The sequence below is a fragment of the Eumetopias jubatus genome, unplaced genomic scaffold (genome assembly GCF_037043125.1).
Source record: "Eumetopias jubatus isolate StellerSeaLion01/CBP00866 unplaced genomic scaffold, mEumJub1_p1.0 scaffold_10, whole genome shotgun sequence".
Lineage (NCBI taxonomy): Eukaryota > Metazoa > Chordata > Mammalia > Carnivora > Otariidae > Eumetopias > Eumetopias jubatus.
In genome coordinates this window covers 116707331-116735102 of record NW_028274816.1, presented here as the reverse complement: position 1 = coordinate 116735102, position 27772 = coordinate 116707331, and the positions used below count along the sequence as shown (strand labels likewise).

Below are 27772 nucleotides of genomic sequence, written 5' to 3'. Positions count from 1 at the left end.
TGTAACAAAAGTTACACAAAAGATGAGGGTGGAAATGAAAGTATAGTGGTAGAAGGTTCTTATACATTATATGTGAAATAAAAATTTTAAAGTACATTGATAAATTTAAGATGTAAATTATAAACCTGAGAGTAACACCAAAACAGATATAGTTAAGAAAGCAATGGTAGAGAAAAGATGGAATCCTAAAACATGTTCAATTAGTTAAAAAGAAAGCAGAAAAGAAAGAAAAGGAGAATAAAAAACAGATGGGGCAAATAGAAAACATACAGTAACCATACTGATAATTACATTAAATGTAAATCATGTAAACATTCCAATTAAAAGGCCGAGGTTGTCAAATTGGGGGAAAAAAGGAAAATTCAACTGTGTATAAGAAATCCATTTGAAATGTAAAGACACACATGGGTTAAAAATAGAAGGATGAAAAAATACTTAAGCATGAAAAACTAGAGTGGCAGGGCGCCTGGGTGGCTCAGTCCTTAAGCGTCTGCCTTCAGCTTGGGTGATGATCTCAGGGTCCTGGGATCGAGCCCCACATCGGGCTCCCTGCTCCGCAGGAAGCCTGCTTCTCTCTCTCCCACTCCCCCTGCTTGTGTTCCCTCTCTCGCTGTGTCTCTCTGTCAAATAAATAAAATCTTTAAAAAAAAAAAAAAAAGCTAGAGTGGCTATATTAATATTAAACAAAGCAGATTTCAGAACAGACTTTCCTAATGACAGATGGGTTAACTCATCAGGAAGACATAATCTTTCTTTTTTAAGATTTTTATTTATTTATTTATTTATTTATCTGAGAGAGAGAGCACATGAGAGGGGGGAGGGTCAGAGGGAGAAGCTGACTCCCTGCTGAGCAGGGAACCCGATGTGGAACTCGATCCAGGGACTCCAGGATCATGACCTGAGCCGAAGGCAGTCACTTAACCAACTGAGCCACCCAGGAGCCCCAGGAAGACATAATCTTAAATGTATATACCACTAATAACAAAACTTAAAATCTAAGACGTAAGAATTGATAGAATTGAAAGCAGCAGCAAATACACAATTATAAGGCCTTCAGCACTCTTCTCTAATTTACAAATAGACCAAAAAAATCAGGAATACAGAAGACATAAACATAATCAGCCAGACTGACCTGACATTTATAGACGACTACAATGAATAAGTGAGCAGTAGTCTATAAATGAATACATACTCTCACCAAGAACTCAGAGCATTTACCAATAGATCATTAAAACTAAAAACATATAGAATATGTTCTCTAAACCCACAAAATTAAATTAGAAATCAATTAAGAGAAAAATATCTGTGGAAAAAACACCTACTTAGTATGTTTATTTAGACTTGTAAATGAATCTCGGGTCAGAGAAGAAATCACAAGGAAAATAAGAAAAAAAAAAGTAACCTAACATCAAAATCTGTGTGACACAGATAAGGTAGTGCTTAGAGGGAAATGTATAACTTTCAATGGCTGCCTTAGAAGGGGAAAAAAAAAAGGTCCAAAATCAATTAAGCTTAAACCTCAAGAAATTAGAAAAAGGGCAAACTAAATCCAAAATAAAACAAAGGAAATAAAGATAAAAGCAGAAATCAACCTAGTAGATGGAAAAACAGAGAAAATGGAAAAGACAAAGTTGTGTTTTAGATAATAAAACTTATAATGTCTGCCTACGTTGATCATAAAAGAGAAACACAAATTATGAATATCAGAAAGGAAGAGGCATATCACTACAGATCCTGCAAACATTTTTTAAAGAGAATATTTTGAGCAGTATGCCAATAAACTAAAAAACTTGAATGAAATGGACAAATTTCTTGAAAAATACTAATTACCAATTCAAGAAGCAAGAGAAAATCTGAATATTTATTTTAAGAATTAAATGTGTAAAAGAATTAAATAGTTTTTTAAAAAAAAACTGAGCCTGGATGGCTCAGTCAGTTAAGTGTTCGACTCTTGATTTCAGCTCAGGTCATGATCTCAGGGTCCTGGGATCGAGTTCTGCTTCAGGCTCCATGCTCAGTGTGGAGCCTGCTTAGGATTCTCTCTCTCCTTCTCCCTCTGCCCCTCCCCCCAACCCCCACTCCTCTTCTCTCCCTGGCTCTCTAAAATAAAAATTTTTTTATTTATTTGACAGCGAGAGAGACACAGCGAGAGAGGGTACACAAGCAAGAGGAGTGGGAGAGGGAGAAACAGGCTTCCCGCCAAGCAGGGAGCCCGACGCGGGGCTCAATCCCAGGACCCTGGGATCATGACCGGAGCTGAAGGCATACGCTTAACGAATGAGCCACCCAGGCATCCCCATAGAAAAAAACTTTCTTAACCTGATAAAAGATGTATATAAAACATCAATGACAAATGTCCTATTTAATGGTGAAAGAGTGAATGAATGCTTTCCCTCCAAGATGTGAACAAGGCAACAATATCCACTCTCAATACTCCAATTCAACTTTGTACTATATATCCTAGCCACTGCAATAAGGCAAGAAAATATATTAAGAGCCAAACATTATAAAAGTAAAATATTTACCAGAGAATATAAATGTACAATTCTGTGTACTTACAAAGTTCCACAAAATTTCCAACATCAAGTAGAACCAAAAAGTCATCTAGCAAAGTTGCAGGTTACATGGTCAATACACAAAAATGAACTCTATTTCTATAATAAAAACACATAACTGGAAAATAAATTCAAAGTGGAATCATACAATATTTGTTCTTTTGTGTCTGGCTTGTTTCTCTTAGCATAATCTCTTCAGTGTTCATCTATGTGGCAGCACATGTCAGAAATTCCTTCCTTTTTAAGGCTAAATATTCCATAGTATGCATATACCACATTTGTTTATCCACTCATCTCTCAAAGGACACCTAAGTTGTTTCTACTATTTGGCTATTATGAATAATGCTGCTATGAATATTGGTGTACAAGTATATATTTCAGTATCTGCTTTCAATTCTTTTGGACATATACCAAGAAATGAAACTGTTGGAACATATGGTAATTCCATTTTCAACTTTCTGAAAAACGGGAACAAGGTTTTTCCGTTAAAAATATGAAAAGGGAGAAACTTAGAATGAACCCTCTGGTGTTGAAATGGAATTAGATGTATTGATAGGAACATGTAATTTTCAACATACAGGTAGAAAAAATATAAATACATATGAGTGTGTATTTGCACACACACACACGTAATTCCTAGCTCTATCTGCTGAAAGGACCTGGAAGAGCAATCCCAACAGCAATGAAGAAAGCTAACACCCAGAACTTGGCTTCTAAATATTATTTGCCAAAAGGAACCAGGGCTCTCTGGAAAAATGGCTGAAGCGAGGACAGGGGCACAGAAAAGATAATAGAAGCCTGGAACATCTTGTGCCAGAAAGTAAGGAAATGCTCCAAGAATAATGGATATGTGTCAGAAATACAAAAGCAACTTTAAATAAACTCCCACTTGAATATGTAAACAAATCATATAATGGATTAGCACTCACTGAATAAAATGGGAAATCAGGAGTTCATAAAGATATAATACAAATAAAGTGAATGTTTAGTGAGGACATGCTGTTTATAATGTTTCAGAGTTCCTCTCCACAAAGTCTTCTTTAATTATAAAAGGAAAAAAATAACTTTACAATGATGCCTACCAGTCATCAAATTAATCAAATTATCAAAGTAATCGCCACTAATGAAACAAAATGAAACTATTTGCCACCTCACAGAATGCAATGGGTAGAATGGCAGAATGGGAAGCACCGCTTCTGTGACATTCCTGCCAAAGATACATAACCTTAATCTAATTATGATAAAACCCAAAATTGAGAGACATTCTACAAAGGCTGTATTCTTCTGAAGTATCAAGGTCATGAAAGTCAAGGAAAGACTAAGGAACTGTTCCAGACTGAAGACAGCAAAATGACAACTAAATGCAATGCATGATTCTGAACTGGATCCTCCTGCTATAAAAGCTTTATTGAGATAACTGACAAAATTTGACCTGGTTCTGAGTATTAAATAATAGAAATGAATTAGTTTTAAATTCCTGATTTTTATGGTTTTATTGTAGTTATATAGAAGAATGTCTTTGCTTATAGAAAATAGAGACATAAGTATTCCAGAGTGATGGAGTATCGGGTCATCAACTTACTCACAAATGGTTCCAGAGAAAAAAAGATATATTTGTATTGTACTTCCAATTTTTGGAGAATGTTGTAGCTATGTCAGATCTTAAAAAAGCTAAAATAAAGAAACAAATAAGTAAATCTACTGGCCAGAAAATATGTCAATTAACAAAGCAGTGTTCTAAAGTAATCTTTCTATACCCACTATCCATGAGTGAAAAGTTTCTGTATGGCAATTGTAGAGTCTATTGTCACTAAACACATACACATGTAGGCTGGACTGGTACAGATATTTCATTAAGTATACATATCAAGAAAAATAATTGTCAATCTTTCTAAAACATGCACCAAGTTCACTCAACATGATAAAAAAGATTTGAAATTTTTGACTTTTCCGTTGTATTTCCACTATAGAGGTCACTATGTTTTTATGTTTTCTATAAATGTTCAAAAAAATCATAATTATTGGAGCTGAATGAAATTCATTCAAGCAATTACTAATCAATTCTACCATCCTGTCCTTAGGTAAATTTGCAGATAAAGCAACAAATTCACACTAATTCCCCTAACTTCTGGCCTCACTTACCAAGATTAAAATAGCATAGGACAAAGGTTAGTAAACTATCTTTAAAGGGTCAGAGAGTAGGTATTTTAGGTTTTATGAGCCATATGATTGCTCTCCAACCACTCAACTCTAAAGCTGTACCAAAAAAGCAGCCACAGACAATATGAAATGAATGTAAACTATGTTCCCCCAAATTTATAAAAACAAGCAGCAGGTCTTAGTCAGCCCATGAGTTATAGTTTGCCAATTCCTGGCATAGAAAAAATGTTGCATCAAAAAAGTAGGTATCGGGGCTCCTGGGTGGCTCAGTCATTAAGTGTCTCTCTTCAGCTCAGGTCATGATCCCAGGGTCCTGGGATTGAGCCCTGCATCGGGCTCCCTGCTCAGCAGGGAGCCTGCTTCTCTCTCTCCCACTCCCCCTGCTTATATTCCCTCTCTTGCTATATCTCTCTCTGTCAAATAAATAAATAAAATCTTTACAAAAAAAAAGTATGTATCAAAATAGACCAGTTATCATTTGGATTTTTAAAAGCCTTTTCTATGACCATGATATATTAGGTGAAAAGTAAAAGCTATATACACTATAATCCAAATTTTTAACAAAAATTAAAAATGCAATATATCCATAATACATATTATATGTGTGTTTTCTACATATATGTGATATAACAAATATGGCCACAAATTCTTCCCATCTCTATATGTAAGCCCCTTTGCAAGGTCATTTTGTAGGTCTTCCCACCAAAAAGTGAGCTTTAACACTTGAATCTGGGTTTGGCCATGTGACTTGCTTTGGTGACTAAGACATTAGCAAATGTGACACAATCAGAGGCTCAAAGGTATTTACACATTGGGGTCTGCTCTCTTGTTGCTACTTGAACCCTCAGTCACTATATATAATATATGCTAGGATTAGATGATGAGAAATACCCACCAGTTCCAGCCAATTGCCAACCAAGCCCCTGAAACACAGCCGCTTTGTTGACCTGCAGCTGACCATAGACACATGAGTGGCCCAGTTGAGATCAGCAGAACTGCCCAGCTGAGCCCAGCCTAAATTGCTGATCCCCAGAATAGTAAGCTAAATAAATGGTTGGTTTGTTACACAGTAATGGGTAATTGTGTATGTGTGCGTGTGTGTTAAGAACAGACAGCAAGCAAAATATCAGCGTTGATACTAAGGAAAATAGTTGAATTAAAGATTAATATTAGTAACTTAAGTACACATTTTGGTGCTTTCCAAATTTTCACTAAAAGACAGATAATGCCTTTGTATCCAAAAAATTCAATGTCAGGGGCGCCTAGGTGGCTCAGTCGGTTGAACATCCAACTCTTGACTTCGGCTGAGGTCATGATCTTGGGGTTATGGGATCAAGCCCCACATCAGGCTCTGCGCTGGGTGTGGAGCCTGCTTGGGATTCTCCCTCTCCCCCTCCCCCCAACTTGCGCACACTCTAGCTCTCTAAAAAGAAAAAACAAAAAAAAAAACCTCAACATCATCAAAAAACACATAACATAATTCAATATTAAAAAGTATTTTTCATTATTTTAGTGAAATACCGAGAGTCTAAAAATATGGACATTCTTGACCTGATGCATTTGAATGAGCTGAAAGATTTTACATTCTATCAAAGTTTGAGGATAGTTACAGTTATATAGAAAACTAAACAGGGGTGCCCGGATGGCTCATTTGGTTGAGTGCAGGACTACTGACTTCAGCTCAGGTCATGATCTCAGTGTCCTGAGACTGAGCCCCAAGGCAGGCTCTTCACTCAGCACGGAGTCCGCTTAAGATGTTCTCTCTCCTTCTGCCCCTTCCCCCACTCACATGCGTACTCTCTCTCTCTTAAATAAAGAAAATCTAAAAAAAAAAAAAAGAAAAAAAGAAAGAAAACTAAACAAATGAATAAAACCTGGTTTGGGGAAAGAACATAATGACAGAATATTTAGCTCTGTTTTTAATGATATTTATATAATTACAATAATGTAAACACCAAATGTTGTGAGGTTTAAGACAGAGAAGTAATGGGACAATTAGAAAGGATACTAGGAAGGCAAGAGAAGGTATCTAAAACCAAAAATTCAATGGGTGCCTGGGTGGCTCAATCAGTTAAGTGTCTGCCTTTGGCTCAGGTCATGATCCCAGGGTTCTGGGATCGAGCCTCGCATCGGGCTCCCCCCCCTGCTCAGCGGAAAGCCTGTTTCTCCCTCTCCTACTCCCCCTGCTTGTGCTCTCTCTGTCTCTCTCTGTCAAATAAATAAAATCTAAAAAACTAAAACTAAAAAAATAAAACCAAAAATTCAAGAGCAAAGCAATATGTATACGTTACTCCTGAATAAATAAATACCAAAATAAATAAGTAAAATGATTAAAAATTATTGACTTCAGATAATAGGAATTGGAGAATGGAACTAGGGCAAAGGTCTACTGATGTTTGTTCAAAGCCATGTAGAATTCTCTGACTCTATTTACATATATACTTTGAAAATAATAAAAATTTAAAAAGATAAACAGTCTAGGAACCAACCCAAATATATACAACAATTTAGTGTATGAAAATAGCAAAACTTCAAATCAGGAAAAATTATTCTCTGACACTGGGACAACTAATTATCTACTTGGAAAGGCATACAATCAGAGCTTGAACTCATACATATACTAAAATAAATCCTTTAAATAAAAGGGTTAAATGTTTAAAAAAATTTTTTTTAACTATACTGAACTATGAAAAATATCTGTTGCAAATTTCTACAAAAGGATCCAGAAAGATTCTCATGGAAGTGTTCATCTTGTTTACTTTTGGGAAGCAGAAAGGGGGATGGGAATAATGTTTTAAGGGAGAATATTTTAATTTTTACTCTGTACACTTTTACACTATTAAAGGTTTTTCAAACGATGTGTATTACTCATAATTTTTAAATTTTAGTTTAAAACTCTTTAGTAGATAAAATACACAAAATGTTTAAGATAATTTAATCTTTCCCCAACTACACATTAACTGTTTAAAAGTAGATATTAAAAAAATAAGTAAAATAAAATAAAGTAGTTCTTTAATGCCACATATACTGAATAATAAAATCTATTTTCTCTAGCATAGTGATTTGGTTTTTTCCTCACCAGCCAACAAGAGAAAAAAAAAGTTTCCCAGCCATTCCTTTCTCTCCTTTCTCCCCATTTATAATCCATGAATCTATATGCACTCAATTTTAGAGCTAGGCTCAAATCGTGGTTCCACCATTTACTTGTAGTATGATCATAGTCAAATAATCTAATATCTTTGGACTTCAATTTTCTTACTTGTAAAATGAGTCTAAAGAGTGCTCAATTTTCTTCACAGTGCTGATACAAGGATTAAATAAGAGAACATATAAATTGCCTGGCACAAGTATATATTCTAAAAAGCTATCATCATATCATTATTAACCCCTTAAGAAATATACGTTATTGTTTTTAAGTGTCTGGCATGTAATAGGCTTCAAAAATTTTGCTGCCTTGAATAAATTATACTTCAATTAGTTGGTAAAATTATTTAACAACCTATTCCTATAGTGGCTACAGAAATCAAAAGGTGTTTCTAATCTTTTGTTTATATTAAGCATCAATTTACCTCTTACCCCCTGAAATCATTGTTTGGTATTTTATTTCTGTGTGCCACCAAATAAAAACTACTTCCAAAATGTACTGCAAAAGAAAAAAAATTTTAAACCTGCTTTAAGTCTCCTCTATTTAACAGTACTGTTACACCTCCTTTAGAATAAGGATCTGAGTAAAAGTTGTAAGCTACAATAGTAAATCCTGCATTTTCTCAACTTTGGCCATTCTCTCATTCATTTATTAAACAAATATGTCAGTGCCTTACTAGGTGCAGGTCCTGTGCCAGATGCTGGTTATTAAAAAGGCAACAAGAGGAGCGCCTGGGTGGCTCAGGTCATGATCCCGGGATCCTGAGATCAAGCCCCGCATCGGGCTCCCTGCTCAGCGGAGAGCCTGCTTCTCCCTCTCCCTCTGCCTGCCGCTCTGCCTACTTGTGCTATCTCTCTGTCAAATAAATAAATAAAATTAAAAAAAACAAAAAAACAAAAAAAAAAAAGGCAACGAGAGAGACATAACACTTGTCCTTATGGACAGCCTGACAAGGAGTCAAACAAAACAGTTAAACCTACAAATAAGGGGTGCCTGGGTGGCTCAGTTGGTTAGGCAACTGCCTTCGGCTCAGGTCATGATCCTGGAGTCCCGGGATTGAGTCCCGCATCGGGCTCCCTGCTCAGTGGGGAGTCTGCTTCTCCCTCTGACCTTCTTCCCTCTCATGCTCTCTCTCTACCATTCTCTCTCTCTCAATAAATAAATAAAAATTTAAAAAAAAACCTACAAATAAATATATAATTATAAACTTTGGTAAGCATTGTAAAGAACAGGGTGTTGAGAGAAAGACTAAAAGAGGAACGAATCTTAATTATCTATATGGTACTGAATATAATATGGCCTGTAACAGTACAAAAAAGACCTTTCATCCAAGGTCATCTGGAAGAGTTTATTCACAGGCAGAATAGTGAGGTGGTTGAGAGAATCAATTCTAGAGCCAGATTGCCTGGGTTTTAAACTAGCCTCTACTTACCAGTTTTGTCAAATGAACAAGCTACTTAAATTCTCGTGCCTCAATTTCCACATATGTCATTGGGGAAAATACTAATACCTTTCTCAAAGGGCTATAATAGGATTGAGTTAAATTCTTTCATTTTATTTGGAAAACTGTCAAATCCACAGAAAAGTTAAAAGAACTTGCAACAGGTGTTAACTCCTAAGAACCTGTATTTACCAGATGAATTAATGTTTCTAGAATATTTAGAAGAGTTTCTGGCACATAGTAAGCATCATATCACTATACAAGCAGTAATATTAAATGCAAGTAAATTAAACTATGAGAAAATGACTTACAAAATAATTTCAGAGAAAACTCATCATTTTCTCTTGAAATCCTAGAGAACATCTTAAATATTGATGGGAGGGAAAGGAAGAAAGGGGAAGAGAAAGAGGGAAAGACAAAGAAAAGAAAGAAAGGGACATGTAAGAGGAAGAAAAGGGAGAAAAACCCCAAGGTTTGCCCATCAACACTTTATCGAAGGCCAACAGCGCACTCTACTGGACCCACATCTCTTCTACACACTAGGCAAAAGTAATGAAGGCCCCTGCCGTACTAAATCAAAAAAAAATAGAACTACTTTTACAAAAGTATATGGTCAATGTTAGAACTTATCTAATGAATGAATAAAAATCAGGTATAAGCATAAGAGTGAGTCTATAACAACACCTCACCTGTTCTGAAGATTTACTAAAAGAGTGAAAAGAATAGAAATAAATTCTAGAGAAAATGATTATGCATAGAGGAACAAGTAAAATCAGAATGGTAACACTATGAAAAAACAATGTTTCTCTTAACTATATTTTGACATGGAGACTAATGCCTTACTAGATCTTTGACATTTGAATTATCAGTGAAAAGGAGAATTTAAAATGTAAAGAAAGAGAATAGCATGGACAAGGAAGGTAATTATGTAAGGAGGAGGTATTGACAATATTTTCTGACTTGAAGAGACAGCAAGAACATTTGAGATGATAGGATGGTAAAAAGACAACTATCCAATTCTCCAACTGACAGGCTGGAAACTAAATTATTTTAATGAAAACTAAGAAAATTATAAAGAAAAACTTAAAAAGTTTAATGTTGAATTTAGAGGAAAAGAGAAATCATTACACTAATTTATCATTTCCTTTACGAAGGAAAATTTTTCCGAAGAAATAATACAACTATGGATTTTAAATGTATAAAGACTGCAACATTTGTATTTTTGTAGGAATAAGAGAACTAAACCATTAATTTATTAATCCAAATAACTATTCTTCCAAAAATAAATTCTATCTTCCCTCTATCATCTTATAAGAACCAAAATACAGGGGTGGCTGGGTGGCTCAGTCGGTTAAATGGCTACCTTCGGTTCAGGTCATAATCCCAGGGTTCTGGGATCAAGCCCTGCATTGGGCTCCCTGCTCAGCTGGGAGCCTGTTTCTCCGTCCCCCTCTGCTTGCTGCACCCCCTGCTTGTGCTCTCTCTATCAAATAAATAGATATTTTAAAAAAAAAAAAAGAAAGAAAGAAAAAGAAAAAGTTTAGGTTATGATCCCAGGTCCTGGGATGGAGCCTTGCATCAGGCTCTGTGCTCAGCGGGGAGTCTCCTTGTCCCTCTGCCCCTCCCGCTGCTCATGCTCACTCTCTCAAATAAATGAAATAAAATAACAATAGCTGAGATATGGAAACAATCTAAGTGTCCATCAATGGATGAATAAAGAAAATGTATATATATACAACGGAATATTATTCAGCCATAAATAAGAATGAAATCTTGCCATCTGCAACAACATGTATAGATAGACTTCAAGGACATTATGCTAAGTTAGTAAGTCTGACAGAGAAAGATAAATATGGCATGATCTTGCTTATACATAAAATCTAAAAAAACAAAAACATACACACAAAAAAGCTCATAGAGAACAGATTGGTAGTTGCCAGAGGCAGGGGGGTGGGGTGGGAGACATGGGTGAAGGGAGTAAAAGGCACAAACTTTCAGTTATAAAATAAGTAAGTCATGAAGATGTAATGCACAGCATGGTGACCACAGTTAACACTATATTTTATATTTGAAAGTTGCTAAGGGAGTAAATCTTGAAAGTTCTCACCACAAGAAAAAAAAGCTCTGTAACTATAAAAGGTGTACAAATATCAAATCATTATGTTATACACTTGAAAATGGCAATTACACCTCTATTCAAAAGAAAAAAAAAAGAGAGAAGAAAAATGTTATACCAGTAGCAAAGTGAGTTTCTAGTGGTGAAAAAATAGTTCTATACTCAAAGATTCCTTTCTTTAAATAAATTACCTCTACTCATATCCCCATTATTCTTTCTTATATCCATGGAAATGATCAGTCCTGGTTCTTTGAAAAACTAGAGGTATTACTTAGCGCTAAATGTCCACGAGATTTACACTAAAAATGCCACTATCCACTTTTAAAATTAAGATGACAGTCAAAACACACAAATCTACACTGGGGCACCTAGGTGGCTCAGTCAGTTAAATGTCTGACTCTCGGTTTTGACTCTGGTCATGATCTCAAGATCATAAGATAGAATCCCATATCAGGCTCCATGCTCAGCTTAGAGTCTGCTTGGGATTCTCTCTCCCCATCTCCCCCTGCCCCTCCCCCTGCTCTCACAAGCATGCTCTCTCTCTAAAATAAATAAATAAAATCTGGGATGCCTGGGTGGCTTCGTCGTTAAGCGTCTGCCTTCAGCTCAGGTCATGATTCCAAGGTTCTGGGATTGAGTCCCATGTCAGTCTCCCCACTCAGCGGAGAATCTCCTTCTCCCTCTGCCTGCCACTCCCCCGCTTGTGTGTGTGCGTGCTCTGACAAATAAATAAATTAAATCTTTAAATAAATAAATTAAATCTTTAAAATACACACGCACAAATCTATAGGTTTTCTTAACAATTTACTAAAATTTACCAATTTACTAAAATATGAAAATATTAACTACAATTTTATATTTTGTACTGATCATGTTTCTATTTTAACTGCTTATTCTAATTTGGTATGGAAGAAAAAAATAACATTGAAAATATACATCACTTTACCTATTTGTGAGTTTTTCCCTAACCATTCAGAAAGTACCTAAAAGTACTTCATATATTCATGTTTTTGACTACAGACTACAAAAAAAAAAAAAAAGAACAAATATTAGAGCTCAACCATATGGTTTTTCTGTCATTGCAAAAGTACTCTGGGGATGATAAATGTACTTTATATATGTTGAATTAGTATGGCATATACCACTTACATCTTTTTATAAATAAAAGCTCTATGTCACACTAGTGAAATGTTATCATTTGAGTTACTAGGTTGAATTGAGAAATTTAGTTTAACAATCTTCAAACTTATGAGGAAATTATCAGAAACCAATGCCTTTAATATTATAAATAATAAATCACCCACCCAAATACTGCATTTCTACAGCAATATTGTTATACCACCTATAGCCAAGGAAACAAAACTTATAAATTCTGGTTTAAAAATATAACCAATATAAAGATATGGATATACAGTTATAAATACAATTATACCTAACCAATAAGACCATAATAAATGATTAACATAGTACATAACCAAAAGGAGAAATCAATCAAAGCACTTGGCTTAAAATTAAGGTACCTAGTGAGGAACTCTGCTTACAAGTGGTCTAGACTCTAAACAGGTTCAGCCATAGACATCCTTAACAGATATTAAAATTTGTTACTTAATTATAAACCTAATTCCTCAAAATTAGTATCAATACTACAGAATACATTTTAGCAGCATTTAAAGATAACTACAGATATGTAACATTAATCAATATTAATATAATATCTTTATTAGCAGCACACAAATGTAACAACCATTTGCTGTTACTCCTATCACTACTTCTACTACCACTTACCACTTAATATGCCCTAAAATATGCCAGGTATACTCTAATCACTTTATAAATATTAACCTGCTTAATCTTCATAACAGCCCTGTGAGATAGGTACTATTACTATCCCCACTTAACAAACGGGGAAACTGAAGTAGCAACAGTTTAAAAACTTCAGAGAGGTTACACAGTTAGTAAAGAGCAGAGCTATGATTAAAACCCAGGCATTCTGATTCAAGTTCATTCTCTTAACCAATAAAAACAAAACAAAATTTAAAAATCCACTTCTCTAGGGGTGCCTGGGTGGCTCAGTCAGTTCAGCATCTGACTCTTGATTTTGGCTCAGGTCATAATCTCACGGTCATGAGATCAAGCCCCAGGTGAAGCCTGCTTAGGATTCTCTCTCCCCCTCTCCCCCTGCCTCTCCCCCTACCCACTGGCTTGCATGCACATGCTCTAAATAAATAAATACATAAATACATAAATACATAAGATTTATCTGGGTTCCACTTACTTAAAAAAAAAATCTACTTCTCTTATTTTAGCTATTATTAATCACAGCTTATTCTATGCTTTATTTCTTTATTCTGGAGGCTTCTACATAGTATTTCTTTCCTTTATGTTGGTATGAGAATCCTGCTTAGATGACTCCAGGATTTGAGAGGCATTTTAGAGATAATGTACAATAAAGTGATTAGAGCACTTGCCAGAGCATCATACTACTTAGGTAAGATTTAGCTCTGATATCTGCCAGCTTTGTGACCTTAAGCAAATTACTTACTTCTCAGAGTATCCTTATCTGTAAAATGGGAACAACAATATTACCTGCCTGTGTCATTGTAAGAATTCAAGAAGATTCTACTAACAAATATTTATTGGGCAACTAATATACACTATATGTTATTCTAGGTACTAGAGATACATGTGAAAAAGACTGACGTTCTATTCTAACAGAGCAGATAGATAATAAAAAGGTAGATAAATTCAAATACTAAGGGCTATTAAAATAAGGCACTGTTAAGGGAAATGAGGGAGAAAACACTGGCAGAGGCAAACATATAGCATATATTATTACTGACAATTTAATATTAAAAGCTCCTAAAATGACTTCTCCAACTATATGCCTTCTATGAAGATAACCAACAACTTTCCCCCCATTTAGCATTTTTAAGAATTTAAAGGAAGACTCTTTGAGGGCAGGGAATATAGTTTTCATTCACTCAGCCTTTACTAGGCTCCTAGCACAATGCTAGGTGCCTGGAACATAAAAATGAGTAAAACAGTCACAGCCTTCAAGGAGGTCTCAATATACTAGAGAACCTGGTGTTTCCTTAATGGAACTTAAAAGCCTTGCAGAGAAGATAATAAGGGTAAATGTTAAAATTCTAGTAGAAGGAACATTCCAGATGGGAATCTAACTCAAAATTGGGGATGTCAAGAAAGGCTTTCTGAAGAATTAGCAGAAGTTTATCAAAAAAAAAAAAAAAAAAAAAAGAGGGAGGAGGAGCAGAAAGGGCAAAAGAAAACAGTAAGTTTATAAAGGTCTTATGACTGTACAGATAAACAATTGCCTCCATAGTCAATGAGTTTGTTCATCTCCCACCTGAAAAACTAAAAGTACAGACAGAATATATGAAGCAATAGTTTTTAAGATATGGGATATCAGGTAAGAGTGATCCCTGAGAGATAGGATATAAATGAGATAGGCCCTATGATTGCCTAGGCTTACTGTCTTGAGAGTTTCTAGGTTGTGCCATGGGGAAGGGGAACACAGATACAGCCCAGTAAACCTGAGCTGAAGAGACATTGCTCTTCAGTCCAGGAAGTCAGAGAAGACTAAAGTTCACAGGGAAGAATATGAAAGAGAAAGAGCTGTACAAAGAATGAATTTCACAGATCTGTAGAGGAACCTCTCAAATATCTAGCCGAGTATTGATCAACATATGTGAGTTAACAATCCAAGATAATGTAAAGAACCACCTGAAATGATGAGACACTCATACAGGGCATGGAATAGTGCCTGTTCCCACCAGCCCGACTGAAAAACCTAACAATTCATAGAGCATTAGAGGACTCAGAAGGAGTTAGCCTCTATTAAAGTAACCTACAACTATATTAAGCTCAGGTCCCATCTAACAAATTCTAAAAGCAGACCCAAAAAGATCAAGTTGATTCCAATTAAATTAACTGCATCTCAGAACAAAACTCAAGTATTTATAGAAATATAATAACATCCAGGGTGCCTCAGTGGCTCAATCGGTTAAGTGTCTGCCTTCGGCTAAGGTCATGATCCCGGGGTCTTGGGATCAAGCCTTGCATCAGGCTCCGTGCTCAGCGGGGAGTCTGCTTCTCTCTCTCCCTCTGCTCCTCCCCCAGCTCATGCTCTCACTCTCCCTCTCAAATAAATAAGTAAAATCTTAAAATATATATATATATATATAACAACATTCAACACCCAGCAATTAAAATTCACATCTGAAATTTAATTTTAAAAAACTAGGCATGATTCCATTTATATAAAACTATGGAAATGAAAACTATAGTTTCATCAGTCACTATAGTGACTGAAAAAAAAAGTCTAAGGATGCCTGGGGATGGAGGGATAGGGCAAAAGAAAAAAAATCCACTCGTCTATCTGGCACTTAGGATGGATCTTTTCCAGGCATTATCTTGTAATATCATGTACAAACCATTCAGAAAATATTTGGTTCCCTGATTTTACAGATCTTATAAATGTTAACACAGTTCATTATATAATATCAAAAAAGTCACATTCTATAATATTACCACCACTGTCGTCAGGAAAGTCTTTAAGTATCATAAAACTGCCAAGCTCACAGTGGCATATAGTTTTTCAAAATTCTGATTTTCACTCAAATTTTATCAGGCTTACTTTAAGAATTACCATAGTTCATCTGTCAGTCATTCTTTCAAGTAAAAATGATGTTCCGTGAAAAAAAGTGGCTAGTTCAGCTAACAATCCAAACTATCTTATAAGTGCTTTTCCTCAAGACAATCATCCTATTCCTATGCAAAACATTTTGAGTACTACTCACTCCTTCACACAGAATGTTAAAACAGCTTAAGGGCTGAGATTTAATAAAATTAGTCATTTTTACTACTTCATCAAGGACATTCTTAAGTGAAACTGGCTTTTTTTAACTGCATTAATGATGGTGAAGAAAACCACTATTAAAACAGGTCGGTACCACTATCTTGATTGTGCTAAGGCACTGACAATTTTACCCATTGTTGCTTTTGCACCATCAATGAAAAAGTCAAGACAGTTTTTAAAAAGGCAAATAACATCTTATTATTACTATAAAAATACTTTTGAGCACACACACTTGCCTGAGAAAAAAATACCAGTCATCTCTAGAGCTCCCTGGACTACTCCTTGAAAACTATTTGCTCTAAGGACACTGAAAAGAACTGTAGGAAAGAAGAGTCCACAACATTAGAATGTACAAGAGGAAAAAACATTTCAGATTTCTTTCTAGCCCAATTCCTTTCATTTTACAAATGAGGAAACTGGAGCTCAAAGAAAATAGCATTTCCCATCTCACATATTAGTAGCAGAGATGTGATAGCACTTAGAGGACTTCTGAATTGTTTTCTACTATTCTTTGCATTATACTATTCCTTTTTTTTTTTAATAAGTTTAGCAAATTCCACATTTTCCTTCTTTAAACTGAACAATGGCATAAATACATACATTTTGTGGAGAAAAGGAGTTTATCTTTCCTAATGGAGAGTTGAGTTTTGTGGTCTTTCCTGAAGCAACTTTTGAATCCAAATGATGTACCTCCTTTTCAAAACAATGACGCTTTCTAATCTGTAAACACAGAACCAAAATGAAGTTTAATGTAAACAAAAGTCTGAGCAGGCCAGTTATTCTTGAAGGTCAAAATAGTTTTCGATATGTTTTCAGCATTAAAAAAAAGATGACTTTTTCTAACTGGCAATAATCAAATAATTTTTATTTTTATTTTTGTTAAAGATTTTTTATTTATTTATTTGAGAGGGAGAGAGAGAAACAGCATGAGGGGGAGAAGGTCAGAGGGAGAAGCAGGCTCCCCGCTGAGCTGGGACCCCGATGTGGGACTTGATCTCAGGACTCAGGGATCATGACTTGAGCCGAAGGCAGTCGCTTAACCAACTGAGCCACCCAGGCGCTCTAATCAAATAATTTTTAAAAATACAAATGAGCACCTTTTTTTTTAAAAAAAGATTTTATTTATTTGACAGAGACAGACACAGTGAGAGAGGGAACACAAGCAGGGGGAGTGGGAGAGGGAGAAGCAGGCTTCCCGCTGAGCAGGGAGCCCGATGCAGGGCTCGATCCCAGGACCCTGGGATCATGACCTGAGCCTAAGGCAGACACTTAACGACTGAGCCACCCAGGCGCCCCACAAATGAGCACCTTATATCTCTCAAATCCTAACCAAAATAGCTTTAATTAGTCATGTGTCAAAACTATAGTATTCTAAAATGATCTTCCCATAAAGAGTCCTACCATATGAATATCAAGTATAGTATTATAGCAAAGTTCAATTACATATCTAATTGGATAGTAAAAGTAAATAAAAATAAAACTTCATTCTAAATTACAAAAACTCAGGGCGGCTGGTGGGGGCTCATTTGGTTGAGTGTCCAACTCTTGGTTTTGGCTTGGGTCATGATCTCGGGGTTGTGGGATAGAGCCCTGTGTGGGGCTCCACACTGGCCTGCTTGGGATTCTCTCTCTCCCTCTCTCTTTACCCTTCCCTGCCCCCAAACTCTATATCTTTCTCAACTAAATAAATCTTTAAAAAATAATTTGAAAAAACTCAGAATAAAAATTTTAAATGTAAATAGTTATGATTTCCTACATGATAAAATAAATTATTTGACTATTAGTATTATTACTTACTAGACATTTGATAATTCAAATTGTACTTGACTAAATTTCTTCTATAAATACCGCTAAGTTTTCTTTCCAAACTGTCTATGCCTTTTCCTACTTGCCAAAAACCTATTTACTTAAATTATGAAGGGGAAAAAAAAAGCATTTCTACTGATAATCCCATTCCTACCAAAAAAGAAATGAGAGTCAATTAAGTCAGAGAATAAATGTTATTTGTTGAGCCCTATCACACAATATCCAACTCTATGTACACATTGTGAAGAAGAATATCTATACAGATTCATACTTCATTTGTAATCACTACTTTTCCAAAAATAAACTAGTTCATTCTATTTCTAAAATCAAGGTTTAACTATGGAAGTTAATAAAGATTGTAAGTAGAGTAGATAAACTACAGAAGAATGCAAACACTTTTTGAGTATATTCAATTAGAAATATGTAATTATCTACAAAGGACATGCTAATTAATTATAATAATCTCTTTATTTGTAACTAAGTCTATCAAAGTCCCAGCCTATCTCCCTACCTCACTGCCATCAACTCTATGACAAAACATTGTATTCACGGGCAGCTGGGTGCCTCAGTCGTTAAGCGTCTGCCTTTGGCTCAGGCCATGGTCCCAGGGCCCTGGGATTGAGTCCCACATCGGGCTCCCTGCTCGGCAGGAAGCCTGCTTCTCCCTCTCCCACTCCCCACTGCTTGTGTTCCCTCTCTCACTGTGTCTCTGTCAAATAAATAAATAAAATCTTAAAAACAAAAACAAAAACATTGTATTCATGTATGAAAAACACATTTCATATAAAATATTTAGTAATTCAGGTCTTTCAGCAATTTTTAGAAATAAACATTTTATCGAGGCACCTGGGTGGCTCAGTCATTAATCGTCTGCATTTAGCTCAGGTCATGATCCCAGAGTCCTGGGACTGAGCCCTGCATCAGGGTCCCTGCTCAGCGGGAAGCCTGCTTCTCCCTCTCCTACTCCCCCTGCTTGTATTCCCTCTCTCGCCGTCAAGTGAATAAATAAAATCTTAAAAAAAAAAAATTTATCATGTATTGATATTAAAACTCAATAAATAAGACTAAACCTTGTCATTATGCTAAAACTATCAACAAAAATATTCGTATCAAAGATACTTTGGCCAAAAGAAAATGCCATCATTAGGTAAAAACAACAGAGGACTTAAAAAGTACAAAGTATCTGTATTACCAATATATGCCTTAAGTAAATATTTTACCATCAAATTCTTCATATATAGAAAAGCACCATGCTGTTTCACTTTAAAGACATGTTATTATGAGTAATCTACTATAATAACAAACTCCTTTGTAATGAATAACTATACAAAATGAACTTACAATAATTTACCATTTATGTCTATGATACAACCCAATTAAATTGTACAAGTGCCACTGAAAACTTGATTGATACTTAACTCCCGTGTACAGCAATAACGGTATTATTTCACTGCCAATAAACTGTTTACCTGCTGTGTGGTTTCTAAGGGTCGAATTCTTTTCTTCTCTACTTGAAAATCATCATTTTCATCTCTTTTTATGGAAGCCTGTTTCTTGGCAGATAGCTTTGCAGCCAGCGTAGTTTTTTCAGGAGAGTCTTATATAAGAAGTCATAAAAAATTAGCATAAAAAACTTAGGCAATCTTTCTAGGAAAAATCAGAATCAAGATGTTAAGACTTCTCAAAATTTCAAAACATACTTTAAAACATGAAAAGCTCAACATGTTTAAAAGCATTTCTTTACTACTGAGTTTACTTAAAAAAGATGTAACATTTTGAGAAATATGCTTTCAATAGGAAAGTCCAATTCTGATTTAATAGGTTTATGTTTTTGTAAATGACTCCAGATAATGTGGTTTAAAAAATGTAACTGTAAGGGTCTCACAAGAAAACATATTTCATTTATATAAAAATCTTTCTTTACAGTGTCTCAATGTTTTTCCCCACTAAGCTTCTATATGTTCTTTAGGCTTCAAAATACAGCAGAATCAAGCTCCTAAAATCTGTCCTTTAATCCCACTACCTTGAAGGTCATCAGTGACCTCTTAATCACCTAATATTAACACACTTAATAAATGTGAACACTAGGTTTTTAAGAAGTCAAGTTAATATGCCCAATATCATATAGCTAGTAAGAGGCAGAGCATGGATATGAGTGACTCCTACTGTCTGACTCCAAAATCCATCAGCATAACTTCTAGGGATACAGCCAAACATAACACTGTCTTCTTGAAATACAACACACACATTTCCTTTTTCCTTAATTTCTGTAACTCTTTTCTTAACTGTTCCTATACATGGGTTTCTCCTTTCCCTAAATGTGAGTGCTCTTAAAAGTACCTTCCTTCCTCTCAGCTCTCCACTCCCAGGGCTTGAATTCATTTAACAAGCTTTTACTGAGTCCATACAATTCCAGACATCATGGAAAACAGTGAAAAAGAAACAGCCTCTGGCCTTAATAGATTTACAGACTATTAGGGAAGAAAGCCCTGAAAGCAGGTCCAATACTATTTTCAAAAACCAAGTTTGAGTCTGTAAAAACACACGTAAATCTATGCCACACAGCATTGATTTTCAAGTTTTTTCCGAGAGAACTATATATCTTAAAGAAATATTGCTTAAAATTTCCAAAGTAGAATAAAAGACCCAGAACTTCCCTGACTCATTGCCCCCCACCCCCACAGGCCATATTTTTTTCCTATGACTCTTAGGAACATAGTTTAAATACCACTGTATTCTAGGGGCACCTGGGTGACTCAGTCAGTTGGGTGACCGACTCTTGATTTCAGCTCAGGTCATGATCTCAGGGTCATGAGACCAAGCCCTGCATCAGGCTCTGTGCTGGGCATGGAGCCTGCATAAGATTCTCTCTCAGGGGTGCCTGGGTGGCTCAGTCGGTTAAGCATCGGTCTTCAGCTCAGGTCATGGTGCCAGGGTCCTGGAATAGAGCCCCACATCCAGCTCCCTGCTCAGCAGGGAGTCTGCTTCTCCCTCTCCTTCTGCCCCTCACCCACTCACGCTCGCTCTCTCTCTCAAAGTAAATAAAATCTTAAAAAAAAAAAGATTCTCTCTACTCTGCACCCCCCCACCAACCACTCACACTCGAGTGCTCTAAATAAATACATAAACAAATATCACTATATTCTAAAATCTTAATGGTCTTGTCTTTCATACTTAGGGTTTTTTTTCTTTTTTTGACCTATACAATTCAATTTTATTAGTATCAGGCAGTGGGCTAAAAGTTTTACACAGATCAGCTCCTTCTACTATCCCATGAAGTAGCAATTATTATTTTACAGTACATAGAAAAATGGAGTAAGTGCCCAAGGTAAACAATGGAATTGATTCCAAACCTGTTTCCAACATAATCCAAAACCTTTTTGTTAAGATTTTATTTTTAAGTAATCTCTACACCAAACATAGGGCCAGAACTCATAACCCAGAGATCAAGAATCGCATGCTCTACTGACTAACCCAGCCAGATGCCCCTTTTTAACTTTTTTTTTTTTTTAAAGTAAGCCCTATGCCCAACATGGGGCTTGAACTCACAACCCTGAGACCAAGAGTTCCATGCTCTACCCACTGAGCCAGACAGGTGCCCTCAATAGCTTTAAGTTTTAAAAAGTTACCAACTAATATAAGCTCACTGTAAAAGATTTAAGCAAATTAGGGCGCCTGGGTGGCTCAGATGGTTAAGCATCTGCCTTCGGCTCAGGTCATGATCCCAGGGTCCTGGGATTGAGTCCCGCATCGGGCTCCCTGCTCCTCGGGAGCCTGCTTCTCCCTCTGCTTCTCTCTCTCTCTCTCTCCCTCTCTCTCCCTCTGTCTCTCATGAATTAATAAATAAAATCTTTAAAAAAAAAGATTTAAGCAAATTAGAAGTATAAATAAGAAATAGTAAAATGCCATCCACTTCCCTCCCTCCCTCCCCAACTTGCTCATTTCGAATTCTTCCTCTCTAAACTAATCACTACTTATCTTTCAGAATGAATCCTTCCAGATGACTTTCTTTTTTTCATCATAATAAGTGTACTCTTTTATCGCCATCCTATAAATCCCCCATCCCCCACTCACTTCCCCTCTGGTAACCATCAGTTTGTTCTCTATAGTTAAGAGTCTGTTTCTTGGTTTGTCTCTGCTTTTTTTCCCTTGGCTCATTTGTTTTGTTTCTTAAATCCCACACATGAGTGAAATCATATGGTATTTGTCTTTCTCTGACTGGCCTAACATTATACTTTCTAGTTCTATGTTGTTGGAAATGACAAGATTTCATTCTTTTTATGACTGAATAATATTCCGTTGTATATATATATATATATATCACATCTTCCTTATCCATTCATCTATCAATGGATACTTGGGCTGCTATCAATGGATACAAAGTCATAGTTTGGCTATTCAATTAATGCTGCAATAAATATAAGAGTGCATGTATCCCTTTGAATTAGTGTTTTTGTATTTTGGGGGGTAAATACCCAATAGTGCAATTCCTAGATTGTAGGGTAGTTGTTTTTTTTCTTCCTTTGTTTTTAAAGATTTTATTTATTTATTTGACAGACAGAAAGAGAGTATAAGCAGGGGTGAAGGGGCAGAGGGAGAGGGACAAGCAGACCCCACTGAGCGGGGAGCCCAATGCAGGGCTCGATCCCAGGACCCCAAGATTATGACCTGAGCTGAACTCAAACATATAACTGAGTCACCCAGGTACCCCAGGATAGTCCTATGTTTAATTTTTTGAGGAACCTGCATACTATTTTCTACAGTGGCTATACCAGTTTGCATTCCCACCAACAGTGCAAGAGGGTTCCTTTATCTCCACATCCTTGTTTTCTTATGTTTTTGATTTTAGCCATTCTAACAGGTATGAGGTAGTATCTTGTGTGGTTTTGATTTGCAGTTCCTTGATGATGAGTGATGTTGACCATCTTTTCATGTGTGTTGGCCATCTGTATGTCTTCTTCAGAGAAATATCTGCTCATGTCTTCTGTCCATTTTTTAATTGAATTATTTTTTTGGGTATTGAGTTGTATCAGTTCTTTACACATTTTGGATACTAACCTTTTCAGATATTTCATTTGCAAATATCTTTTCCCATTCAGGAGGCTGCCTTTTAGTTTTGTTGGTTGCTTTCTTTGCTGCACAGAAGCTTTTTATTTTGATGTATTCAGGGTAATTTGTTTTTGCTTTTATTTCCCTTGCCTTAGAAGACATATCTAGAAAAATGTTGCTATAGCCAATGTCAGAGATTACTGCCTGTGCTTTCTTCAAGGATTTTTATGGTTTCAGGTCTTACATTTAGGTCTTTGATCCATTTTGAGTTTATTTTTATATATGGTGAAAGAAAGTGGCCCAGTTTCATTCTTTGGCATGTGGCTGTCCAGTTTTCCCAACACCATTTTTTTAAGAGATTCTTTTCTCCATTGTATACTCATTCCTCCTTTGTCAAAGACTAATTGACCATGTAATTGTGGGTTTATTTCTGGGTTTTCTTGATATGTGGATCTTGATATGTGGGTCTGTTTTTGGCCAGTATCATACTATTTTAATTACTACTGCTTTACACTATAATTTGAACTGTGGAATTGTGGTACCTCTAGTTTTGTTTTTCTTTTTCAAGACTGCTTTGGCTATTGAAGCAAAACAAAGTCATATGTCACATCAATAAGGATAAAAGCCATATGATCATTTCAATAGATGCAAAAAAAGCATTTGACAAAGTACAACATCCATTCATGATAAAAACCCTCTGCAGTGCAGGTCTAAGGGAACATATCTCAACATAATAAAGGCCTTATATGAAAAACCCACAACCAACATTATATTTAATGGTGAAAAACTGAGAGCCTAAGGTCAGGAACAAGACAAGGATGTCCACTCTCATCACTTTAATCCATATAGTACTGGAAGACCTAGCCACAGCGATTAGACAACCTAAAGAAATAAAAGGCATCCAAATTGGTAAGGAAGAAGTAAAACTTTCCCTATTTGTAGATGACATGATACTATATACAGAAAACCCTAAACACTCCACCAAAAAACTACTAGAGCTGATAAATGAATATGGTAAATTTTCAGGATACAATATCAAGGTACAGAAATCTGTCGCATTCCTATACACTTATAATGAAGCAGCAAAAAGAGAAAATAAGAAAATGATCCCATTTACAACTGTACCAAAAACAATAAAATACCTAGGAATAAACTTAACCAAAGAGGTGAAAGACCTGTACTCTGAAAACTATAAAACACTGATGAAAGAAATTCAAGGCAACTCAAAGAAATGGAAAGACATTCCATGCTCATGGGCTGGAAGAACAAAGATTGTTAAAAATGCCTAAACTACTGAAAGCAATCTACAGATTTAATGCAATCCCTATCAAAATACCAACAGCATTTTTCACAGAACTAGAACAAACAATCCTAAAATTTGTATGGAACCACAAAAGGCCTTTCATACCTCAATCTTTAATCTGCCTGGAATGAATTTTTGTGTATGGCATAAAGTAGAACTCCAACTTAAATTTTTTCATAAGGATATCTAAGTACCGCTTATAAAAAAAAAAAAAGTCCCTACTCAGTCCTCTGCTCATAAACATGCTTTTTTTTGTTTTGTTTTAAGTAGGCTCCACACCAGCATGGAGCCCAATGCAGAGCTTAAACTCACAACCCTGAGATCAAGACCTGAGCTGAGATCAAGAGTCAGACACTTACCCAACTGAGCCACCCGGGCACCCCTAGACATTACTTCTATAAATAATCAAGTTTCTAGATAGATGTGGAACTGAATTTGGGTTCTCTATTGTTTTCCACTGGTCTAACACTGTGCTAATATAAAACTGTTCTAATTACTATAGCTTTATACATAAAAAATCAGGATATCTCATAGATCAAGTCCTCTCACCTTGACCTGGTTCCTGAAGAATGTCTTAGTCCTTTGTGTTTCCATATATATTTTAGAAAAGACATGTAACTTTGAGCTTTGTGATTTTTTTGTCAAACTGGTAAAATACCCACAAAATGAATCTAGATCTTGGTTCTCAACTGGGGCACTTTTAACACCCCAAGTCCCAACCCAAGGGACATTGGGCATAGACATTTCTGTTTGTCAAGAAATACAGGAATACTACTGGCATCTAGTGGGTTGAGACCTAGGAGATGCAGCTAAACATCCCACAATGCATAGGACAGCCCCCATAACCAAGAATTACACCATTCAAAATATAATAGTGTCTTTGTTGAGAAACTCTGCTCCAAATAAATCAAGGGGCAAATTTGTATGGCCCACTAAAGGGTAAGAAATATCCACTCAAAACAATAATTTAGTTTTAGAAAAACTGAATTGCCATGTGCCAAAATTAGATTAATCCCAAATCATTTTTTAAAAATCACATTATAGGGGCGCCTGGGTGGCTCAGTTGGTTAAGCGACTGCCTTTGGCTCAGGTCATGATCCTGGAGTCCCGGGATCGAGTCCCACATCGGGCTTCCTGCTAAGCAGGGAGTCTGCTTCTCCCTCAGACCCTCTTTCCCTCTCGTGCTTTCTATCTCTCATTCTCTCTCTCTCTCTCTCTCAAATAAATAAATAAAATCTTTAAAAAAAATCACATTATATGCATATAAAAAAAGGCTTATCTTCTTGTTCTTTATATTTACAGCAGGGGAGTTTGTAGGAAGTTTATCAAAGTCTTTAAAATATAATGTATAAAGAAACAAGTTCTATCTAGAATATATTAAAAAAAAAACCTCCTAGAAATTAGTTAAGAAACAACCTAATAGAAAAATGGACAAACAACTTAAATAGGCAATTCACTAAAGGGGATATTCAAATAACCAATAAACATATAAAAAGATGCTCAACCTCATCAGTCACCAGAGAAATACCAATTAAAACTCGGGAGAACACCACAGATGCACCCGAACAGCTAAAATTTTAAACAACTGGAAATATTAAGTGTTAACAGGAATGTTGAACGATGTAACTTTCAAATACTGTTAGATGTAGGGCAGAAGGGTAAATAAATTGGTTCAACCACTTTGGAAAATGTTAGCAATATCTATTATAGCTGAACATAAGCACACACTATGACCAGCAATTCCATTTCTAGGTATATATCTAGTAAAAAATATCCATTTGCACTAGAATGAACAAGAATGTTGATAATATAAGACTGTTGAATCTCAGACCTGTACCTCTGAAACAAATTCATTATATGTTAAAAAAGAAAAAGAAAAAGAAGATAGCAGGAGGGGAAGAATGAAGGGGGGGAAATCGGAGGGGAACACTATGGACTCTGAGAGACTATGGACTCTGAGAAACTGAGGGTTCTAGAGGGGAGGGGGTGGGGGGATGGGTTAGCCTGGTAATGGGTATTAAAGAGGGCACGTTCTGCATGGAGCACTGGGTGTTATATGCAAACAATGAATCATAGAACACTACATGAAAAACTAATGATGTAATGTATGGTGATTAACATAACAATAAATTTAAAAAATTAAAAAAATAAAATCTCTATAATCCCCCCAAAAAAGAATGTTGATAATAGCATTAATGACCAAAAATAAAAACCACTCAAATGCCTAACAGCTGTAGAGCAGATTAATAAACGGTAGAAATAATATACAAAAACTAGTACTATATGCAACAACACCAATGAATCTCAGAAATACAATGTTAAGCAAAAGCAGACAGGCAGCACAATGTGCAAGAGTACACATGTAATTCCATTTCTTTGGATATAAAAATCATCAATGGTGACGGGAGGATAGCAATTAGGGAGGGCCTCTACTAAGATATAGGTTACGTCCCATGTTTTTCATCTAGGTGGTAGTTACATGACTGTTTACTTTGTGAAAATTCATCAAGCTTATACACTTACAATCCCTGAACTTTTCTGTATTTAGGTTATATTATATTAAAGAACTTACTTAAAAATACAGAGTATCAAAATATAACCCTGATTCCATCTGATTCTTCAAGAGACTATTCTAAACAACTTCAACTCACAGTCACATTAAAATGCAGGTTGCATATATATTGACAACTGATTTTTTACAAAGGCACAAAGGCAAAGCAGTGGATAAAATAGCTTTTTCAATAAATGGTGCCAAACAATTAAATATCCATATGCAAAATAAATGAACTTGGATCTATACCTCACACGATCTACAAAATTAACTTGAAATAGATCTCAAACTAAAAGTAAAAGCTAAAATCATATTTGATAAAAAAAATTTGTACTCAAAATATATAAAGAACTCTCAAAACTTAACAGGAAGAAAAAATAAACAAAAAACAAGCAGAAGATTTGAACAGACACTTCATCAAAGATACAGATGGCTAATAAGCACATGAAAAGATGCTCAACTGTCATAAGTGACTAGGGAAATGCATATTAAAACCACAATGAGATACCACTACATACCTATTAGAATGGTAAAAGACTGACCATACAAAGTATTGACAAGGATATAAAGAAATGGGAACTCCCAACCATTGCTGGTGGTAATGTAAAATGGTAAAACCACTTTGGGAAACAGTTTGGAAGTTTCTTACAAAGTTAAACATAAGTGATCTGGTTATTTCTAGTATTTACTCTAAAAAAATGAAAGCATATGTCCATCACAAAGACTCATACAGAGATATTCACAGTAGCTTTATATGTAGTAGCTTAAAA

The 27772-nt window shown here is 35.6% G+C and overlaps 1 protein-coding gene across 1 annotated transcript in view; it reads right to left on the bottom strand.

The window, feature by feature from the left end:
* The window catches only part of BRIP1 (BRCA1 interacting DNA helicase 1), a 172967-nt gene that overhangs the window by 138362 nt on the left and 6833 nt on the right, over window positions 1–27772 (bottom strand). The window contains 2 exon segments of the mRNA XM_088027330.1: window positions 16894–17013; window positions 19569–19696. Of these exon segments, the coding sequence (XP_087883456.1) occupies window positions 16894–17013; window positions 19569–19696 (248 nt within the window).